Source organism: Emydura macquarii, unplaced genomic scaffold (assembly GCF_026122565.2).
Source record: "Emydura macquarii macquarii isolate MOO-44397 ecotype Brisbane River unplaced genomic scaffold, CSIRO-AGI_Emac_v2 contig_302, whole genome shotgun sequence".
In the NCBI taxonomy this organism is placed as follows: domain Eukaryota; kingdom Metazoa; phylum Chordata; order Testudines; family Chelidae; genus Emydura; species Emydura macquarii.
The window spans coordinates 1,101,924-1,124,226 of NW_027130439.1; the positions used below are offsets into that span (position 1 = coordinate 1,101,924).

General features: G+C 41.6%; 1 protein-coding gene and 1 long non-coding RNA gene across 5 annotated transcripts in view; one reads left to right on the forward strand and one right to left on the reverse strand.

The window, feature by feature from the left end:
• Positions 1-5,756, forward strand: part of EMCN (endomucin) — a 138,421-nt gene extending 132,665 nt beyond the window's left edge. For all 4 annotated transcript variants that reach the window (XM_067553614.1, XM_067553622.1, XM_067553605.1 and 1 more), the window contains one exon: positions 4,041-5,756. In XM_067553614.1, the coding sequence (XP_067409715.1) occupies positions 4,041-4,046 (6 nt within the window). In that variant the 3' untranslated portion in view covers positions 4,047-5,756. The remainder of the gene's footprint in view (positions 1-4,040) is intronic.
• Positions 5,757-10,820: 5,064 nt separating this feature from the next.
• LOC137156663 (uncharacterized) lies at positions 10,821-22,217 on the reverse strand. The gene is made up of 3 exons (XR_010920847.1): positions 22,132-22,217; positions 18,429-18,489; positions 10,821-10,949 (listed from the first exon to the last, which is right to left on the reverse strand). It is a non-coding gene; the product is annotated as an uncharacterized lncRNA (long non-coding RNA).
• Positions 22,218-22,303: the final 86 nt, after the last annotated feature.

Sequence of the window (22,303 nt, forward strand, 5' to 3'; positions counted from 1 at the left end):
GTTTCTTCTCCTCTCATGTCTGTCCTGTTATCTTGATGATGCAACTTTTTGAGCTGTTCTGGCTCTCCTTGATCTCACTGATTCCCATTGGTTTTTTGGTGACCTGTAGGACCAATGACATTGATCCCAATTCAGATTGTTCTTGAGCTGATTCCAATGTCCATAAGTACCTGTTCCTATTCTTTAGGCTCTGAGATAGACATACATCAGTCCTTCCATTTAAAGGAATTTTGTCACCAGGTATAGTTCTCTTTGCTTTCTAAGGGTTGTGGTTGCCATATCTGGGAAAACATCTATGGGCTGGCTTAGAATCATCGGCAGTTTTGAGCTCTCCCTCATTGCCCTCAGTATTTTGTCCTTGTCTTGATAGTAGTGTAGAGAGAAAATCAAATCTGTTGATCTGGAGCCTGCTGGGGGCCTGGAGAAAAGGGATCTGTGAGCCATCTCAATATGAATGCCATCTTTATTGCTCAGTTTTAATATGTCATGTCAAATATTGTCCAATGTGTGCAGCAGCTTTCTCCCTTCAGTCTCCTTCAGAAAGCCTTTAATCCTTATGTTATTTCTGCATTCTCTGTTTTCAGTGTCCTCCATCTTTAATTCTATTTCTTTTTCCCTTTTTCCAATTATTTGGATTCTGTCATCTAGATTGGTAATGCTGTCCAGTTGCTCATTTAATCCTGTTTTCACATCTGATATTTTCCCATTAATCTCATTAATTTCATTTTTTAATATCTTTAACATAAACTTGGAATTCTTCCCTCATCCTTTATTCATCTTTTTTATTTCTAGCAGTAGGTTCTTCAGGTCAGCTTCTCCACCCACCTCCATAGTTTGTTTACTGGAGGGGGAGATACTGTCTTTTGTGGCCACGTCTTTGTTTTAGGGTGGACAAATCTTTGTACTACAGAATTTCTTTCTTTTCAAGACATCTAGATCTTCTGGTCTTAAATCCTGATTTGCTGCACCTCTCTCAATATGGCTGCTGCCACACTTTCCATTTGTTTGTCTGACCTTTCCCAAATGGCCACTACCACATTTCCTCCCCCCAGCCACAATAGTACAATTTTAATTAACTGTTTTATTGTTATTTTTTTAAATATCTCTTTACTCTCATCCATTGTCTCTTTCCAGGATAATGATAGTCCAGTTCCACAACTGCAAGCTTGCAAAATCCTTTTTAATATGTTCTGCAGGCTGGCAGCACTGGATTCTCTTGCTGGATTTCCCCCCTCCCCCCAAGAGGCTGCTCTCTGGGACTAGGATTTGCCAGTTCTCTTCAGCCTTCTTTTTTTCTTTTCAGAACTGGCTTCAGGGGTAGTTATTCCTATTTAGGGCACAGATCTGTGGATTCAGGTTGGCTTGGTTCCTTTTATCTTCCTAAATTCCTTTCATTTATTCCTCCTTTACTGCAGAGAGCTGGATTAAGCCACCATTTTGTTTGCTGGTTTAGCCCTGCCCCCTGTCAATGGGAATTTTTTTTAGTTTATTTTTATGTCCAGTTTCATCAGACTTTCAGCGTACCAGGAATAATATAACTAATGAGGAATATTTCACCATGCACTCTCCTTCTTCGGTTTACAGATTCCAGCTGTAGAAGAGACACGACACAGTTTTAGGGAACATGTTTATCATTTTAAGAATCCCTCTTCAGAAAGTACAAGTTTAGCTTTTACAGCTCATTTAATTATCTTTAATTAAAAAAAGAGAGAGAGAGACATGAACTGTCTGTCTTTGTCACTCTAGCCATATGGGCTTATTGAGGTGTCGAACCACATAAACAGTTTTGAAAGAAGGATAAAATGAGGGAAAATGGATGAGACTCATTCATACCATTGGAAAATCCTCTATTAGCTGAGGCCTGCATGTACATCATCTCTGTGAAGGAAAAACAATCATGTAGTTCCAATGGAAGTAGGGTTAACAGGAGCATGTCAAGGGTGGAAAGATGGCTCAGCATTATCCCCTACCATTACATAGCCACATTCTTTCCCGTGGTCTGCATGTACAGTCATCTGGAGGAGAAACAATCATAGGTCAGCTATTCTGCACAATACGGTCCTCTCTGGGTTGTATAATTCACAGGGCCAAATCTATGTAAGTTAGTGCGGGTCTGAGTATTGCTAACTCTCCCTCAGTGCATCTGAAACACCACGGAGGGAGCATGCCTGTGGCAGCATGACGTGGTTGTGTTATGAGAGCCATGAGGGTCCTTGCAGAATGCAGACTGGCCTTTTAAAGTGAGAAAGGGAGGATAAGGGCCTGTGTGCGCTCAGTTATCTCCCTTGATTTGTGGGCTGTAAGCATTAGAGATTTGCGTGGGCAAGGGAGAAATAGCAAAGATGTGCAACAAAAAGCTGCTGGATACTCGGGGGGAAACACTGGAGGTTTAAGGGCGGGGGGGGTTTTTTTTTCAATAAATATATCATGCCATCTAAGAGTCAGCCACTTTAATCAGAAGTCAAAACAGCTTCCACTGGAAGCAGTAATGACCAGCAGTTCTATATCACTGCAAAGAAACCTGGTTGCTGGGAATCAGTGAAGCTGATATGTAAACATTAATATTTTCAGAGGCATTTAAGTGGCTTTTGTAGGGATCACTGTTACCACATCAGAAAGTTACATTTTCTTTCTATAATTCATGTACATAATGCAAACGTATTTTATCTTCATACAGCACCTTGCGCCACACAGAACTTTATAAAGCAGGACCATAATACTGCAATTATATCCATGTGAGTGATCCACTAGTGTGGCGAATATGCACAGAGGTCTAACTGCGTAGGTCTGATTGCAAGAATAGGACAAACCATCAACAGCAAATGCAGCTATTTCTGGGGGTGAGGCCAGCAGCCAACCTATGAAGAGCTTGCTGCACAACATTAGGATAGATGGGAGTTAGCAGTATGGGCACAGATGGCTAAACTCAAACAAAATTTAAAAATACTTCCCAAATGTGCAATATAAAATTCCGGAGAATATAGGATGCATAAACTACCAAGCAATCAGTACCAAAGCAAGGGCATCAAAGCCTGCAAGAAGATATGGATAGCAAGCAGATAAAATCAGACAAAATGAACCATTAAGTCAAATTAGAAAGACTATGTACATTTAGATAAAAAATACTCAGATCAAAATTCATAAACCTTTTTTTTTAACATAAGAAGCAGTTTCTATTTCACATAGACAAAAAGAAGGCACTTAAATTACAGTATCTCCTGATGAAGAATGTGTTAATGAGGGACCATTTCTGGGGAAGAACTCATGGTTCTGCAGAGTTCCTCCTGGGAGCAGGAGAGGGCTCTCAACTCCTTTTGAAGCCAATTGGAGTTGGTGCTCAGCGTATCACAGGATAAGGCCCAGAGTAAGTATGGTTAAGAAATAACAAATGAGGAATGTACAGAAGGCTCAATCCTGCTTGCACTGAAGAAAGTGGCAAAACTCCCTTTGGTTTCTATGAGTGCAGGAGCAGCTCCTAAAGAATGCACTCAATCAATGTTTTTACTATTCATTATGAAAAAAAATCTTATTGTACAAATGGCCAAACGTGTCCTTCATTCTAAGGCCTTTTCGAGAATAATAGTAAATTCATAGGTTCCGTCTTCGTATGGGCAGATTGGGAAATTTTGTCACCGTGTTCCTATAGGCTGGCCTCAGCTTTGTGCTCAGTTAAACTCCACCAATGTGCCCCTGAGGTAGGAAAATGATTTAAACTAGCAAGTTTTCTTTCATGAATTTGCACATTCAGTGACAAGACAGATTAAGTGAGAAATTACTGCTCAGTTGAAATCAATTGATAATTTTATAAACTGAAGCCAGTCCTTGTTCTCAGGTGAGGCCTTTGATCAAATATTGCTGTTGGAGAACAAATATTGTGAATTCCTACAAATAGAAGCAATTGAGAATAAACATTCAATATAAAATTCCAATAGTTTTCATTTGATTTTGGTACATAAAAACAACCATGTTTGTATGCTAATAGTTGACAATGACTCATCTTAATAGGGATGATAATCTTGAGATGTTTATTATCATTTCAGATGTGAAGATGCCTCTTTTACCACATTATAAAGGAACTGCTCTCTGAAGTTGTAGTTCCACAGGGGACATGTGGATCAGCTGCAGCTTCTAACCGACAGACAGACAGGACACTGGTGTTAAATGTTCTCTGATTAGTTCTCAATTATCCATATTTTAAATGCCTTAGTTTTCTGCTGGAAAGACTCTCGTGTTTCCTTGATGGCTACAGAACTGATGTACTGTACATATTTATTATTTCTATATATGTTAAAGAAAAGATTAAAACTTTCAGAAACGATAAAGGTATTGTAAAAATCAGGTGGTGTGTGATTAATAATGATGGCTTTCTTGTACATAGAAATGTTTTCTTCCCAGGAAGGAATATGTTAATATATTTTCTTGTACTCTCAATAAATACACTTCTTAAATTGTATGCAATAGATTGCAAACTTGGGCCCTGATTCTTTAAACCCTAGCATGCAAAATTATCATTACTATGAGTACATCCATTGACTTCTTTGGGGCTACTCATAGTAGTAAGCATTTCACCTGGTAGTAAATGTTTGCAGGATGGGGCACCTGGAGATAATATTGAAGTGGGTGTTTTTGTTTTTGTTTCTTCATAAAGGGGGCAATTTTACTAACTAATTACATCTTACATTAGAGTTTTTTAAACACTGTAAATTGCTGCACATGCAAACTAATTACAAACAGATATTATCATTTATTTTTTACTGTTTCTTGGCTAGTCACTTTGTTATATCCATTGTAAGAATATTTTCCCAGATGTAATCTGCATTATGCAGTTAGGAATCAAAAGGTATTTACAATATTACAGGCTGCGTTTGTTAAAGGAGTAACAACAGCATGGATAGCTCTTGTTTCTCACATTTTGAGTAATGCATGGAATTCCTATTCATTATTTATCAACTTGGGAAATGTAATTATTCCTTCTAGTGATGATTACAGAATTTATAGAGAGCCAGCACTTCTGTAAATATCTAAATAGTGCTTCTATCTGCATGTGTTCTGCTTATTTAGATATATAAACCTTTGGAAATTATAATAATTTGATCAATCTCAATATGTTGATTCAAGTTTCATTTATTTGCTGAAATATTAAAATGAGACTCAGGAGTCTTATTAGTGGTCTAAACACAGGACCGAGAGCCAAGAATTCCTGAATTCTAACCTTAGCTTTGTTGTTTTCTCTTTGATGGGTCTAACCCCGTATCTAAGAAACTTAAAGGAAAACTTTTTGATGAAGCACTGTGAAAGCTGGGAACCAACCAGCGTGTAACACACTACAGCTAAACTTTTATGCTTAGATAAAGTATTTCTTTGTGCTGGATCATCCAAGTGACTCAGGGGAGTTTGGTTGAGCAGAAGCATCACAGAGGTCTGTATTTTCAAAAGGTGAGGCCATCTAAAATGCACAGTTTGTGAGTTTGTATAAAATATTATACCAGTTCAGCTTCCTGGCTGCTGAGGATTCCTAATGGAAAGAAGAATCTATGCCTGAGTTTTCATGAAAATGTAAAATAGGTATTTTGTAGCACTCTTTACAGGCCAGTTTGAAAGATCTGAGAAGTGTAAGTGTGGAAGATTAATATCTGTGATCATGCAAGATTTGTGCAGAAACTGTCATGAAGTGTCAAGATAATGTTAATCTTATAATAAAATCTGTATCTGCATTGAGTCTCTTCTCTTTCTCTCTCTCCCTCTCTGCAAATACACAATATATAATCCACACCAAATAAAAATACTGGACTTGATCTTGTGTTCCTGTTGCACACTACATGAGGTAGACCTCCAGTCCAAATATTACCCTGTTTCTGCAGCAAGGCATTCTGGGCACTGTGGCTCCAAAGTACAAGAGCGAGTTTTAGGTCTAGCAGCAAAACATTCTGGGGAAGAGGCTGGGGATATATAAAGAGCTCTTTTCCTCAGTGTAGGGGAGAGAGGGAAAGAAGCTAGGTTTGCTGTAAGTCTTGCTGTGGAAAGAGCAAAATGTAAGCGATCTATTAGCCCCTTCCTGAAACTTAGTGGGTCTTTTTGGTTGGCATCTCTTGAGGAAGCAGGACCCTGAAACAGACACAGCCCCCAGGACCAGTGGAGAGATGCCAACTCAGGTCAGCCTGATTGACAGGGCAGGCAGGCCAGTGAGGGAGCCAGGAAGGCGTGGGGTCCCATCCTCTGTGTGAGCTGGAGCTGCCTGCCTGGGCAGAGAGCATGGCCGAGCTAAGGACAGAGCAGCCAGCATCTGGGAGATGAGAGAAAGAAGCCCAGACCAGGGAGCTGAGCTGAGCAGGGCCACAGCAGCAGAACCAGAGGAGCAGCCAGAGAGCCAAGAAGAGCAGGGCTGGGGCTAGGGCTGGAGCCGTCTGGAGCTGCATGCGGAGGCCAGAGGAGAAACTCAGAGAGCCGAGCTGAGCTGACCCATAGCAGCAGAACCAGAGGGGCCCGAGGAGTGTCCCAGAGAGCGGAGCAGAGCCGAGTTGCACTGAAGCAGAGTGGGGCTGGAGCTGGGTGTGGTGAGCAGCTGAGGAGATGCCACCAGCCAAGAGACCTTGGAGGGGATTGTGATCCAGGCACTGGGGAGAAGGGCCCTGTCCCTTAGGCCTGGGGGCCTGTGGCCACTGAAAGAGCACATGCCTGACTCTCTGTATCCCTGCAGTACAGCCAGGCAGGGGGCCTGCAATGTGTAAGACACAGACTGTGAATGTCCCTCACGCCCCAGAGACGCTGTGTGTGGTGGCCCCAGGCCAGGGGGCGGCGTTGGGTGTTTTCCTTTAACATGTCTCCTCTTTTATTTTTTTAATTGATTGTTGTTTAATAAATTGTATCTGCTTTGAACTGTATGCAGTGATCAGTGGGTCAGGGAAGCGTCCAGTGTGGAGAGAGCCCCCTAGAGTGGGGACACCCAAGCCCCTGCCCTAAATGACCATGACAAGATTGAGGGTCTAGCCTCCCAAGAATCCTGGGCCCATCCTTATTGGGGTTACAGGGACCCTGCCACACAGTAGAATGGAAGGGGAGCCCTCGAGGTCAGGCAGGCCTCTGAGTAAAGGGAGTTGGGGCAAGGACTCAGATCCCTTTGTTAGCCAGTTCCACCGGGGTAATGTATGAGCCTGGAAAGTTCTACACAATAGCGGGATCATTCCCCTGCTTACAAAGAGAGCGACTAGGAAAGGAGAAGGTTTTCTGCCTCGCTCCTGTCAAAGGGCCTGGGAAGTGTGCGTGCGTGCATGTGGCCTAGCAAAGGAAATATTCTCAGCGGGGCAAGCTAGTCGTCAGACCTGCCCTTGCTTCATTCTTGAGGCACCAAGACTTGTGGAAGTGGAAAGGTATGAGCTTCCCTTGCTCTCTGAATGACCAATAGGAGGCACTTGTGTGGTATGATGGAGAAGATTGACAGATGCTGAGGAAGAACTGTGACCCAGAGAAAGAGATTAGGAGAAGGTTTGGGACACGGTTACCCCCCAAATAGATGGAGTTTAATGGTTTAGCTGGAGGATGAACTACCCACCAAGGAAAGAAACTAGGCCTTTTGCTTAATAGAAAGGTAAACAACTACACAGATAAAACACTCATGGGCTCTCCAGGTGAGATGCAAAATCAAGCCCAGGAAGATGTGTCCCAGTGGATCCAGCTGCTACCTGTCAGTAAAACATAGCTGAAATAGGAAGTAGGAAAAGAAATGTTCACAGGTTGTTTAGGTTAGAAAGGAGCATTAGATCATCTAGTCTGACCTTATGTTTAACCAAGCTCTGGATCAAAAGCATGAATCTTGTCTGTATTTGTTCTGTTTGACAATCTGAAGAGAGTTAAAAAATTTCAGGAGTCTAAACATTATCAGAAGGTAATTAATGTGCATTGTTGCAATTCAAGAACATTTTTGGCTGGCAAACACTTTATGATCTGGCCTAATTGCAGCTCTTGTACCATCTGGAAGACTTACAGTATAATGTGGTATGGCTTCAGGCAAAATGCAGTGATAGAAAGCTCTGATATTTTAAGGCCATGTGTAAGAATTATTCTATTGCCAATAATTGTACTTTCTCAGGTTCTCCAGAGTAGTGTTGTACAGTTAATAAAGTTAATGAGCTAAAGGATTATTCTATTGATTCCCGAGAAATCATTTACTAATTTATGACCTAGGATTCGCTATAAACTGTTGATCTTAACCCCATATAAATAAGAATGTAGCTAATATACAACACAAATGGTCTAAAGAGATTTGGAATACACAGATGAAGAGGAAATTCTAAATTAAATATTTTTGCTCCCACTAGAGGTAACCTCTGTCTATAGGTTCAAAAAAGGTCTTCTTCCCCCTCAGGATTCCGGTCCACATTTAGCTTGGGGCCAAGTGATTATCCATATAGGGTAGTAAAGAGTGCTAATCAGCATGGTGTCTTCATTTCATGTGGTTTGTTCTTGCCCAGACTTGGCAGCCTTGTAAGAAGTCTTTTTTTCTAACGCTGATGTGGAAGTTCTATCTAATCCTGCCTCTTAGTGTTTGCGTTCGCTTTTAGAAACTCTGCGGTTAATCCATTTGAACGGATCCCGCTTGAGAATGTTGATCTGATATTGTGTACTGCTGGCTTGCTGGAAGGCTGCACCATAACTATTTAGAAAGATTGGACATACACAAGTCCATGGGGCCGGATGCAATACACCCGAGGGTGCTGAGGGAGTTGGCTGAGGTGATTTCAGAGCCATTGGCTATTATCTTTGAAAGCTCGTGGCAACAGGGGAGGTCCCTGAGGACTGGAAAAAAGCAAATATAGTGCCCATCTTCAAAAAAGGGAGGAAAGAGGATCCAGGGAACTACAGACCGGTCAGCCTCACTTCAATCCCTGGAAAAATCATGGAGCATGTCCTTAAGGAATCCATTTTAAGAGAGGAAGGTGATCAGAAACAGTCAACACGGATTCACCAAGGGAAAGTCATGCCTGACCAACCTGATTGCTTTCTATGATGAGGTGACTGGCTCTGTGGATGTAGGGAAGGCGATAGATGTGATATACCTTGACTTTAGCAAAGCTTTTGATACGGTCTCTCACAGTATTCTTATCAGCAAGTTAAAGAAGTATGGGTTGGATGAATGGACTATAAAATGGATAGAGAACTGGCTAGAGCATAGGGCTCAACGAGTAGTGATCAATGGCTCCATGTCTAGCTGGCAACTGGTCACAAGCGGCATGCCCCAGGGGTTGGTCCTGGGACCGGTTTTGTTCATCTTCATTAATGATCTGGAAGATGGGGTAGATTGCACGCTCAGCAAGTTTGCGGATGACACTAAGCTGGGGGGAGTGGCAGATACCCTGGAAGGTAGGAATAGGATACAGAAGGACCTAAACAAACTGGAGGATTGGGCCAAAAGAAACTTAATGAGGTTCAACAAAGAAAAGTGCAGAGTCCTCCACTTAGGAAGGAAGAATCCCATGCACAGCTATAGACTGGGGACCAACGAGCTAGGCAGCAGTTCTGCAGAAAAGGACCTGGGGGTAACAGTGGATAAAAAGCTGGATATGAGTCAGCAGAGTGCCCTGGTTGTCAAGAAGGCTAATAGTATATTGGGCTGCATTAGGAGGAGCATTGCCAGCAGGTCATGGGAAGTGATTATTCCCCTCTATTAGGCATTGGTGAGCCCGCATTGTGTCCAGTTCTGGGCCCCCCCACTACAAAAAGGATGTAGACAAGTTGGAGAGAGTACAGCGGAGGGCAACAAAAATGATTAGGGGGCTGGAGCACAGGACTTATGAGGAGAGGCTAAGGAAACTGGGCTTGTTTAGTTTGCAAAAGAGAAGAATGAGGTGGGATTTGATAGCAGCCTTTAACTACCTGAAAGGGGGTTCCAGGGAGGATGGGACTAGGCTGTTCTCAGTGGTGGCAGATGACAGAACAAGGAGCAACAGTCTCAAGTTGCAGGGCGGGAGGTCTAGGTTGGACATTAGGAAAAAGTTTTTCACTAGGAGGGTGGTGAAGCACTGGAATGGGTTACGCAGGGAGGTGGTGGAATCTCCATCTTTAGAGGTTTTTAAGCTGAGGCTTGACAAAGCCCTGGCTGGGATGATATAGCTGAGGTTAGTCCTGCTTTGAGCAGTGGGTTGGACTAGATGACCTCCTGAGGTCCCTTCCAACTCTAATATTCTATGATTCTATGATAACTAGTAGAGTTAAACAGTTGTATGTGGTTTACCTTATATAGACCCTACCCTGTGTTGGATATAATGCAGAGATACACAGCCCCCAGTAGAAGCTCTGGGAGACCACTGTGACCCAGATTTCCAAAGGTAACCTAACTTGCATGGAAATCGACTGGAGTTAGGCACCTAAATACTTTTTGAGGATCTGGCCCTATGCTACAATGCATGCAGGGAGAAAGCCACTCTGAAACACATACGCCATTCAAGGTACGCCATAGCCCAGGCACCTCTCTGTCCCTCCTTTGCCTCCTATGAACTGACTCGTTTACCTCCACACATACACTTGCCTGGAATTGTGTTCAGCCCCTGCTTGGGGAAGGTTCCCTGCACGCTCTTCCCATTCGCACATTAATACTGGGGTAGCCAGGGCATAAACCAGTCTTTAAACTTCCAATTTCATATGTGAGCACAGATCACACCTGCACCTTTGTGTAATGCTGTCTTCTTTACATAAACATTCCCCCTCATTCCCCTTAGTACTCCCCTCCTCTCTTTATGATTACTACTAGTAGAATCTCTCTATATAGGAGACTTGCTTCCTCATCTATGATCTTGTTGCTATGAAAAGAAAACAGACCAAAAGTTGTCAGACTTGCTCTCTCTTTAAAAGATTTAATTTGCGCTGTATAGTCATGTCTGTGACGGAGAATAACGCTGTATTCCAGTTTCATTCAAAACCTGCTGTACAGTCATCTTCACGCCAGCCTTTTGTATCTATTGAAAACATAAAAGGCCAGACTTCAGGCTCTGCTTAGTGCCAACCACCCAATGCGAAGTTGATTTTTTTCCCCTGGACAATTCTTCCCTCCCTGGGAGATGGGGGATTCCTCAAACAGCATAGCAGTGCCAGTATAATGGGGCAGGCTGGGGTGTGTCTGTCCGCCAAAGATCCGCGGTTGGTACAAGTTATAGCAATACTCAGGGGAATAGTGCTGCATGCACTGTCTCAGAACTGAGGGAATACAACGGTAGCTCAAAACGTCTGCTACAGCAGAGAATCTGACTCAAAATTCTTCTCAAATGCAAAAAGTAAACCTACTATAGAGAACACCTTTATGCAGGCAGGCATAGGGGCTAGATGGTTTTTTCATCTCTAATTTCAATGATTCTTTAAACTTTTTCCAGATGTGACTCCATTAAATAGAGGAATAACTATGATATTACTTTTGTTGCTGTTATTAACGGCTTGTAGTTTTCTTATTAGATCAGTGGGACTTTTCTCTGTTCAATACTGTGTTGTTTTAACTGATGTGATTTATTTGTTTGTCCTTCCTCCCCACTTTCTTTTACTACTTAGCCATCTCCACCACTCCTGCTTGAAGTTGTTGGGAAGCTACACACACCTAAAATACAATGCCATTATAACACATCACAAAAAAGAAGAGCATAAAGTAGCAACAAGCCAACTGAGCAGAACATGATGTGTATTGACTATGTGTGGATCAAAGACTGGCTCCCAGCCTCCTGATGTAGGCAATCCTGTGCTTTTGTTTTGTTTTTAAGGAAAAGCAATAACAGAAGTCATTTTGCATGCAGGGTAAGATGTGGTTGTAAACTACTCAAAAGCAGCTTTAAAGCACATTGCAATAGAACTAAGAAATGGAAATGAAATTTTTCTGAGAAATTAAAGCACATGTATGAGATCCATCACATGTTGTATAATAGCTGCTGCTCTTTAGAGGCTCAGGAAGCTTTACAGCTAAGGTCTTTTCCCAGTACCTCTGTTTCTAGACTCTCTTTTGCAGGCTCTTGTGCAAGAAGTGGGGCCCTTGAAGTCAGCTGTTAAAAGTGAAACAGTGCAGATTAGGGAAGGGGACCTCAGGGAAGTTACGATCAGGAGCTGAACTCTGCAGCTCAGATCCATCTCTAGGGAGGACAGGTATGAGGCAAAGTAGTCCGTGACCCTATCCCTTGGAGTTATGAAATGTGACATGTACTCTTCCTGAGTTAACAGTTAGACACAGCCGCAGCCGCCTCTGACATCACTACACCTGAATAAGGATTGGCGGAGTTACTCTTGCTGGATTTTTGATCATCCTCTTCTTGCTTCATCACATTTTCCAGTGATCTTCTCATTGAGATCACTTAAAGGACAGGAACACTGTGAATACATTAGAGTAATCCCTACAGTTTTATCTTTCAAAAGATTTAGTACTTGGGCTTCAGCTAATTTGGTTTGTCAGTGGAAGCACTATGCTGCCAAGAATCCAAAATTTGGAAGGATTCCCCAAGCCAAGCCTTGTATTTAATGGATTATCTTAGTGAAACAAACCCTGTTTAAAGGACTGGCTCAAAGAAGAAAATCAGCCAAACCAAGTAATAACAAAATTCATTAACTACTTAGTTGCTGTCAAAGTCATTCTGCGCATCCTAAGTTCAATATGTCAGTTTCAGACACCAAGTGCTTGAACTTCCATGTCAAATAAGCAGGGCTATGTGGAGTAAATTCACTTCCAAATTCAAAACCTGGCTATGTACCTTATTAGGCATTCCCTCATTCAGAAGCCAGTGCTCTTGTCTGGTACAGGTGGGAAAAAAGGCTGGACCTGAGTGATGGGTGAGTGTTCTGCCTGCACCACCAGTTAGTTGTTGGATCTCCTGGCCCAGAAAAGATGGTTTGAGCTCTGATACACATATAATGCACATCTGTCTCATGTCTCTCCTGCAGGGAAGAGATGAGACAGCTAACAATAACGGCTTCCCTGATGTGAAGGTGATAATGTGCTCTGCAATGATGCTATTTTTCACCATGTACAGGCCATCACAAAGGACTGATTTCAGTCTAGTACCCATAAGAGGATAAAGGCAGATGTTCCCTGCCTATTTACCCTCATTCTCTGTCAGGATTGCCGTTGGAGGGTGTACACATTTACTCAGCAGGGACAGTGAGTTGGCAGGCCCATGTTGCTAGATTGACATGGAGGTGGGCTGATTGTATGCAGTACAACTTGACCTCTAATACATCTGGGCACATGCCACTAATTTATGGCCAAGACCTCTGGGGAGACATTTTTGACGAGCTGCAATTGGACGTTGGTTGCTTCGCAATGGACTGCAGATGGATTATGTGCAAGGGGCGATGGCCACCTCCATGAGAAACAGCCCTCATACCTCTGACTTACCAAGTTGCTGTCTGCCTGGGATATAGCTGAGTCCTTTATAGGGACTTTTAGAATGAATGCAGAATGCAATGACTTAAGCTGAGACTTTGCTGACCAATCTGGACAAAAGTATTGAATTAGGCCCCCTGGGCATGCAGGTAAAATGGGACCTAGCTGTGAACCATCCCTAATTGCAGTTTTGCAAAACCACCTGAGTTTTAACTACCTATAACAATATCCTGTTTTACTGAGGCTATGTACACACTGACGACGGCAAATTTGCCACCATCAGATCAATCTTTCTGGATCGATTGAGCAGTCAGTAAAGACCCGCTCAATCGATCAGGAAGCCAAGGCACTAAAACCACCCGCTCAAGTAGTGTAGCGCTGTGTCAACGGGAACATATTTCCTGTTCGTGCAATGGAGACGCCACCGAATTTTCGGGTAAGTGTGTAGACTTGGCCCAAGTGTATAAAATATAGCACTTAGTCAAGAAGCTACTAAAGAAGGTTATGGTTAAATAAAACATTATCCCTTTTCTATTCTATTCCGGTGCTTACACTGCTCCCATCACCATGGTTACTGAACATCCTCTGGACAACATGTTAAGCAAAGTGACTATCAGCTGTCCCATGTGGTTCTTGCTCCATTCCTGTTCCCAAGCAGAAAATTGTGGGTGGGTTCTGTGTATTTTTTCCTCTTTGGTTTGTTTGTTTATGAAAGTTGAAGAAGTGCCCATGCACTGGTCTGGTAGATGGCGCGCTTTGAAGCAGTTTCAACTTCCTGTACGGGTCAAGACCAGCCCCCAAGAATACTCTGTCTCTTGCACAGATGAGCTTCAACCTTGCAGTAGTATATGTAATGTACAGAGATGTGAAAAAGACACTACTCCTGACTTGTACTGCTGGGAGAACAGAATTAAGCTGCTAATTTGTTTCCTCTCCCTCATTCAGATTCTCAGTCTTTTCCTAAGCAAGACACACAGCAATGCCTGCAAATACATACTGCACATTATTTGATTGGGATGTGGAAAAATAAATGACAGCTAAAATCCAATCCAAACGTACTTTGCTGCATATTTACATAATAGTTCAGCTTACCATTCCCCAAAATGCATCAAATTTCATGGTTACATTGAATCCGCATGGTAAATAGTATGCTGCAACAAAGAAGAGTGGTTGAGCAGTATTTTTAAAGCACTGCAGTACTGTTATGTGACAGGATTCATTGCTTTCTACTAAACTGGTTACTGTGGTAGACCTACTGACTCTTACTTTCTCTGCTATAGGAATATTAGCCTTGCAACCTTGATGCAAAACTAAAATCGAATGTAGAGTATATTTATTGCTACCTCTATTCCCTTCTTTTATTTTCTGTCTCATTCACCAGTGTTGTGTCTTTCAGTTAATGATTATAGTAGCTGATCAACAGCCTAACAGCACTGTGTTCCTCTGAGGAGCCTGTTCAGAACATTTCTTGTTGACCACTAGATGGGGCAATTTAAAGCTTTTTCCCCTTCATCATATAGAAATGGTAAGAAGTATATTCCTGTTGCCAACCTCTATTGAAGTTTCCTTTAACACACATTCCTTCTTCCCATGAACTGAAAAGCAGCCCCCTCCCCACACACCTTTTATGACAGCAAAGTGAACAGTTATGCATAATGTATACAGATTCACCCTTAAAGTGATGCTGCTGAATAAAGAGAAACTTAGGTTTGGGGGCCTGATTCTCCACTCTCTTTACCCGTTTTCCATTAGTATGACAGAATTGAGGATAAGTGTCATTCTTTTAAAATGTTTTTCTCAAAACTGAACATGAATAGACACATTTATGATCTTTAAAACCTTTCAAAGAAAAGATTTTTAAAATATTCCTCTGTAATATTTCTCTGCAAACTCTGTAGCATTGTACATGAAAACAAGAAAGTGAGCTTGACTCACTGATTCTTATTATCCAAGCTCAATGTAACGCAAAAAGCAAGCAAACAGAAGAAATAAGTACAAGTAAACTTGATTTTCTTTTTTAAAATCTGACACTTCAAACAATCTATGTTGATAACAAAGATAAGGAATATATTTTGTTAAATAAGAGTCTTACATCAACCATGTCCCTACTGTCAGATCTTCCTAATTTATTGAACTGCTATTTTAAGACTAGTAACAAGTTCAAACTGATCCAAATGCAAGCTGGAAGAGCACATCCTCGTCCCCCAACCAGTACGCACCGTAATACCAATGAGGTCCTCAGCATCAGTCATATTTTACTAAGTGTTGTATTTCAATTCAGCTATTTTAGTTCTTGTGGTTTTTATAACCATTATGGAAAGAATTTCCCCATGACTATAGCCAATTGATTACATGAGTTGTCTTAGGACAAGCTCTTGGTAAGGTACCTGCCATATACCCTTGCAAAGATCCATTTCACAGAGCTTATATTGCAGCAATCTCATGAATATCTGTTGCACAGTTGATGAAGATTTGCGTTGCCTAGCAGCTTCTTCATAGTGATTTCTAAGGATCCGGGCCCGTTCGTGCTTTGTTATGTGTGCACATAGTTTTGTTGCTGTTGGTTTTTTGTACTGTAAACTGAATAAGAAGTTTAAAAGAGAATACAGCTGATTGTCAATTCCGGCCTTATTTGTGTACAACTGACCTCCTCTGATAGTTTTGTGTTGTTTGTATTTGTTTACCACGGAATGCATAGGAAGCAATTATTCACAAGCATTTTTTCTTAGAAGGGTCCTCCTATGTCTTTCTTCAAAGGCAATTGTGATGATGAGATGATCATGGTATAGACATAGTTAACAATACTCACCTAATAGGCATGCCTTACTAAATCTTGTTAGTCCCATGATTTGGCAGAAGGATAATTGATTGAACTTTCACATGGTCTGGTTTTAAGACACCCACTGAGGTCACACTGCATTTCTGAATGTGCAAATATCAAAAGCTTTCAGGCAATATTCAGATTGAAATACGAAGCACTCAAATGTCAAGCAATGTAAAATGAAACTCATTATAATTTGTGTTTCTTGTAGTTATGAACAGACTTTTATAAGGAGAAACAATTACAATATAAAATGTACATGCACTCTATGTACTATGCTGCAATATTGGGTTAAACAAACTCTGTATCTTATGACAACTTTGATGAGCAATAGTTCAATTTTATTTTTAAAAAACTTGATTCTTCATCTTAGCTGTTGTTTTGGTTTTTGCTGTTTCATCATAGTCATATGTCCAGAGGCAGTCAAGGATATTAGCATAGTTATAGGTAAAGTTGTGCTTAAATCAATTAGCGTGATCATTCTCCCTTCAAAGATAATGGCAAAACTGCCACTGGCTTTAATAGGATGGAAGTCAGCATGTGGAAAATCTCAAACAAGCTTCTTTTGGCTGAAAGAGTTAAGTCAGCACTCTTTTTCACTTGCTTTTAACAGTATAAGCCACCCATTCCTGCAGTGGTTTGTCTATTGCTGTATACAGACATGTAGGACCTTGTTTTCAAAAAGGCTCAGCACTTAGCAGCTCTGTCCATTTACTTAGCTGTCTTCTTGAGCTGAGCCTTCCAAGATCTCAGTCCTTGCAAGAAGCCAGGACACCTTGTGCAAAGTGTTCCACCTGTTTTTTGTTTGTTTGTTGGTGAGCATTCAAGATCTTTTTTGCCCCATAACTACAGATGAGCCCATGTTACAAAATTCAGATCTGAATTTTCAAACACTTCCAAGTTCCGATCCAGAGTTTTAAGTCCATCCCAAAAGAGAGATTGAGGCTTGAATATTCAGGTCTGATTCCAGCCTCAATGTTCATAATTGCACAGTTGTATTGGAGTTAGGTCCAAAGCAAAATCCTGGAGCTGAAATTTGAGGAAGTACAAATCTGAATTTAAACTCAAACTTTACTGCGTGCCTCTGTTGTTCTATGGGTTCCACCAGAAGCCTCAATCCAAATGAGTCTTATCTCTATTTCTAATTTACTTATTGCCAAATCATTTAAATTGTTCTGGACCAAATTTGAAACCAACTTCTGAGTATTGGCTTTTCTGCCTCACACATTTCCAAATGCCATTCTCTCTCCATTAAAAACAAATAAACAAACAAAAACAAATATTCTTGCTGGCTTGTTCCATCTGTGTAGAAATTCACACAGTCTTCAAAGCAAAGGTAGCTCTCTTGCAAGCCTAAATGACAACAGGCTATTAGAAAATGTAAATAAAAAAGGGGGTGTCTGTCCCCCCAGTGTGAAAATATGGGTCTGGTCGGAGAAACAGCCTCAACAAGATAAACAGGCTCTGGAAGAGTGGTTGTGATGTATAAGCTATTACTGTTGGAATATTTGTCTTGAGCTCAACCATCACCAAGTAAAAAGAAAATGTTTGATTTTTCCTTCCAAGTTCAGAGCCTTGCATTTAAATGAGTAAATTGTTATATTCCAGAAAGGTGAATATCTGAGGCCAAATTCATCCCTTGAAGCCATGGACTAATTTAGCCCTTTCAGTGAAACTCAGATCTGGAAGCCGTATAATTTACACATCAGTGAATGTAAATCTAAGTAGATATAACTATGAAATTATAGGAGGGAGCTAATGTCAATTTTTTTGTTACTTTTATGTTTTTCATGATATCTCCAATGGGCTGAAAGAGACAGTGTTACACCTACTTACATTTGCTTTCCAGCCAATGGAATTACACCAATGATGAAAATGGTCTAGTTAGACTCCCCTTGCCAAAGTTTAACCTAAGGCCTCTGAATTTGGCCCTTAAGCCTTTTTCATAGGATATGTGAATATTTTACCATTTATTGCTACCTCTGTACTGCTCCCAAAGCAACATAGCATTATTGCACTGCTGCCATAAGAATTCTAATGACCTGGCCTGGTCTGTGTTCACTTGACTTTAGTTGATGAGAACCTTAGGATCAGTTAGTTCTCTTCTGAGCATCATCTCTCAACTCAAGCAGTCCTTAAAACAGCCATTGTAGGCCCCTCTCAGAGACAAAATGCCAGATTAGCTAGATCAGTTTGGCAATTCCTGTGTTTTCAGATTAAGGGCTACTCTGTTTAGGGGTGTTAATAATTTGAGGCACTTACTTCTCCTTTCAAGTTGCAAATCCTGGCAATGTTCAGCCCTCGCCAAATATTAAATGTCGAGCTGGCACATGGAGAAGGAGAGAGAGTAGGATATGAGCTCATTCGAAGGAGGATTTACAATAAGCCTTTTTCCACAATCGCAAAACCAAATAGATTTAAAGCTCAACCCAAAGGGCACCGGTAGGCACTAACTTGTTTGATGAAAGACAAGATAAAACAGGACATACTTTTCCATGCAAAGGGAGGGAGAGGAAACTTTTTTAAAAAAGCAAAACTTGAAAAAAGAATTGATAGGACAGAAAGAACTACTATAAATTGAGGGCCTGAGCCAGCAGGCAGGCCTCTCTTCACTGAGCAAGGGCTTACAGGATATGGTCCTTGATTTCTTTTTTTCCAGTCGTTTGTTGATTTAATTCTCTCCCATACAATATTTTATAGCAGAACATCATACTAACTTACCTAACTTTCCTATTTTGGTGGTGGTGGTGGTGTTATACATAGGACGTGCTTAAAAAAAACACATTTATTTAGATATTCAGAACATCTTGTGAAATGAGGAATGACAATAGTAGGCCAATGGACAAAACAGCTCTGGGGAGCAGTATTTAGACCTAAAAAAATACTATAAGCCCTCCTGGTATCTTCAGGCCATGTACAGTTTTTCAATCAGAACAACCACCAAGCCAAAACTCACACTTCCTGGCAGACCTAAGTTATTTTAATTACACTTCATAGGTCCTCAGAAAATAAATGAGACCAAATACTAAGGGTCAGATTATGCTTGACTGTTGGGGGTTGGTGTGCTGGGAGAGGGGCAGAGGACAGGGCCTAAGGAACTCCCTCATTTTTCCTCCTCCGGCCTTCTCCAGTGCAGATAGTTTGGCTTCTGCATTCTAGTGCCCTCAAAGCAGGCAGGCCTAGTAGAGAAGAGCCTCTGTGCACCAGGACAGCTGTGTTATATTGGGAGCGCAAAGCTGTACCATTTAAAGTGTATCATGTGCAGCCTCTCGCTGTTCTCCTCCAACAGCTCAGGTGGTATTAAACCTTACATTGGCCCTCTGGATCTGGTTTTCCCTTGTACTGCACCTTGTGTGGTCATTTACACCGCTGCAAAGGGAATGTAAAATGCTACCAGATAATCCGTGGAGAATCAGGCCTAGTGACCCTAGGCACCTCATTTAGATGTTACACTTCCTCTACAGCCCAGTACAGAGGCATAACTTAACCCTAAAAACATACAGAGTAAAATCCTGGCACCACTGCAATCAATGGAAGTGTTGATGTCAGTGGGGCCAAGATTGTACCCCTGGTTCACTACATCTCTGTACAAAATTGTGAGCACTTTGAAACGGACAGGTGTAAAAAGTTGTTAGTAACAATAGGCATAGAGATGGAGCCAAACTATTGGAATTGATCCCTGGTGATGGGATAACCACCTCACACAGGACTGAAAGGAATTAAGGTGGCCAGGCAGGCTATTAATAGCACCTGGAGGAGGTAGGAGCATGCCACTAATTAGAAGTTGGTTCAGCTGGGCAGGAACAGGCGAGGCCAGTATAAAGCAGCTAGGGAATGAGAGGGGGATTGCTGGAGAAAATGACAGGAAAGTAGGTAGTAGCCATTTGATGGGAAGAGGGGTTTGGTGCTAGTACCCCCTGAGGGAAAAGGGGAAGCAGCTCAAGGAAGGAGCAATGAGGGTTAAGAGAGGAAAGTTCAGAACAGCTGAGTGTCCCTGGACTGGAGCCTAGAGTATAAGATGGGCCTGGGTTTTCTTATCAGCCATTGAGGAAGTGGTTCTGAGGCAATGGAAGGGAAGAATGCCTAGCAATGTTAGGGAGAAGGGACTTTGCCCCTTTGGAAGGGGGGAACATTGTGTTTCTTGGCTGGAGGGCTGAGTCAGCAAGAGGATGCTGTGGTTCCTGGGATGATAGAGAAGCTACAGACTTGTGTGAGAGACCCAACAGCAGCATGTGAGCTGTGTAAGGGGGTGTTTGACTGCAAGTGCTAATCCCCAGAACTATCAGGAGAGGGCACCAGACCAGCGGTGACTGGCATGCACCCCATGACAGCCCTATCTATTTTTTAAAAGTCATATCAGCTGGCTTAGTAATTTTAGAACTTGGGAGGGATAAATGCAAGGACAGCAATGTGATGAGTAGGAGAGACAAGCAGAAAGAAGGGACATTGCTGTACCCAAATAAGAGCTGTCTAAAGATATCAGGGACTGAAGAGATTTGCCATGGATTTCAATATAGAGATGGACCTGGAAATATAAATGCTTCATTAAAAATATTCAGGATCTTTTACATTATAGTAAACTAGGACACCTGACTGAGCTACTTTACTGCAACAATTTCAGGAGCATGGTCATTAGATTGATATTGTTAAGCAAAGGATAAAATTTAAGTTTAACTGAGCAGAAGCCATTGTGCTAATACATTCCTTCTTTGCTTAGATTGGTCTGATATGTAAAATCTGGTATGTTACCAGCATGTTTCTGAAGCAGCATGAATTAGTGTAGAATATACACAAAGACAACATACCTGACAGATGAAATAAGGGAAAGCTAATGACTGATGATAGGGGGCTGAACATTCTGGATGCTGCAATCTATTTTCTCCTAAGATTAATGTGAAAAGAAGAATGGGGAGCTTTAATTACACGGGATTTCTAAATGCGGGGAATTCTTTTATCTATCTCAGAGAATCACAATTAACATTTGAATAATAATTTTCATCCATAGAAACCCAAGTGCTTTCTAAAGAAGAGAAAGTACCATTAGCCCCATTTTCCTGATAAGAAAAACTGAAACTCAGAAGTGTGGAGACTTGCCCTGAGCATGCAATGTATCCATGATAGTCTAAAATAGAATCCAAGGCCTGATCTACACTAGGAAATTGTCAGTTTAACTGTTGCTCAGGGATATGAAAAATCCATGCTCCTGAATGATGCAGTTAAATCGACCTAACCCCCTGATGTAGACTGCTCTAGTCAACAGAAGAATTCTCCTGTCAACCTAGCTGCTGCCTCTTGGGGTGGTGGAGTACCTATGCTAACGGGAGAACCCCTCCCATCAGCATAGGTAGTGTTTTTGCTGAAGCATTACAGTGGCCCTGTAGGATTTTAAGTGTAGACTAGCCCTAAATCTCCTTACATTCCTGTGCCCTATTCATCAGACTACAGGGCCTCCCAGCTGTACCTAACAATGTACTCAGTTAGGGCTTGACCCTGCACTCTTTGGATATGCTAAATACCCATTAGTGTTTTTCAGGAGTTCCATGCATCTACAACTGTAACTGAAACCAGGGGGAGTTGTGGGTACTAGTAATCTTTTTAAAAATAATTGGGCCACTTACTATTCTCACTCTAAATCCTAATGCTGAGAATTTAAACCACACTATTTAGCGGAAATACCCAACAATTAGGCTCACCACTGCTCACCCCTAACTGCCTCCTTTGGTATCGAAATACCCAGTTATCTTGCACTGAACTGCCGGGCCTTCCAACTTCACTTGCTTCTCAATACAGCCAGTGCATGCGGAAAACCTGGCAGTTGGCATGGGATAATGCCAGTATTTTTTCTCTTCACTTTTGTATTGATTTAAATCCAGCTTTTGAAGAAAAAATTAAATGAAGCAATTTCTAGTCTACTACGTATAAGAATGCCACAGAAACCTTTCTGCAGAATTTAGGTCCCGATTACCTTGGATGTTGATAGAAAAGAACATTTGATGTCCTGTGTTGAATCCTCATCAGCTTTAAAGCAAAAATGATTATCAAACATCTCCCTGTGACAGAGTGAGAGTAGCCTAAGGCTGACTCATTACTCTGAACACTTGGTAAGCATCCCACATGGGGCAAATTAGGGGGATAAT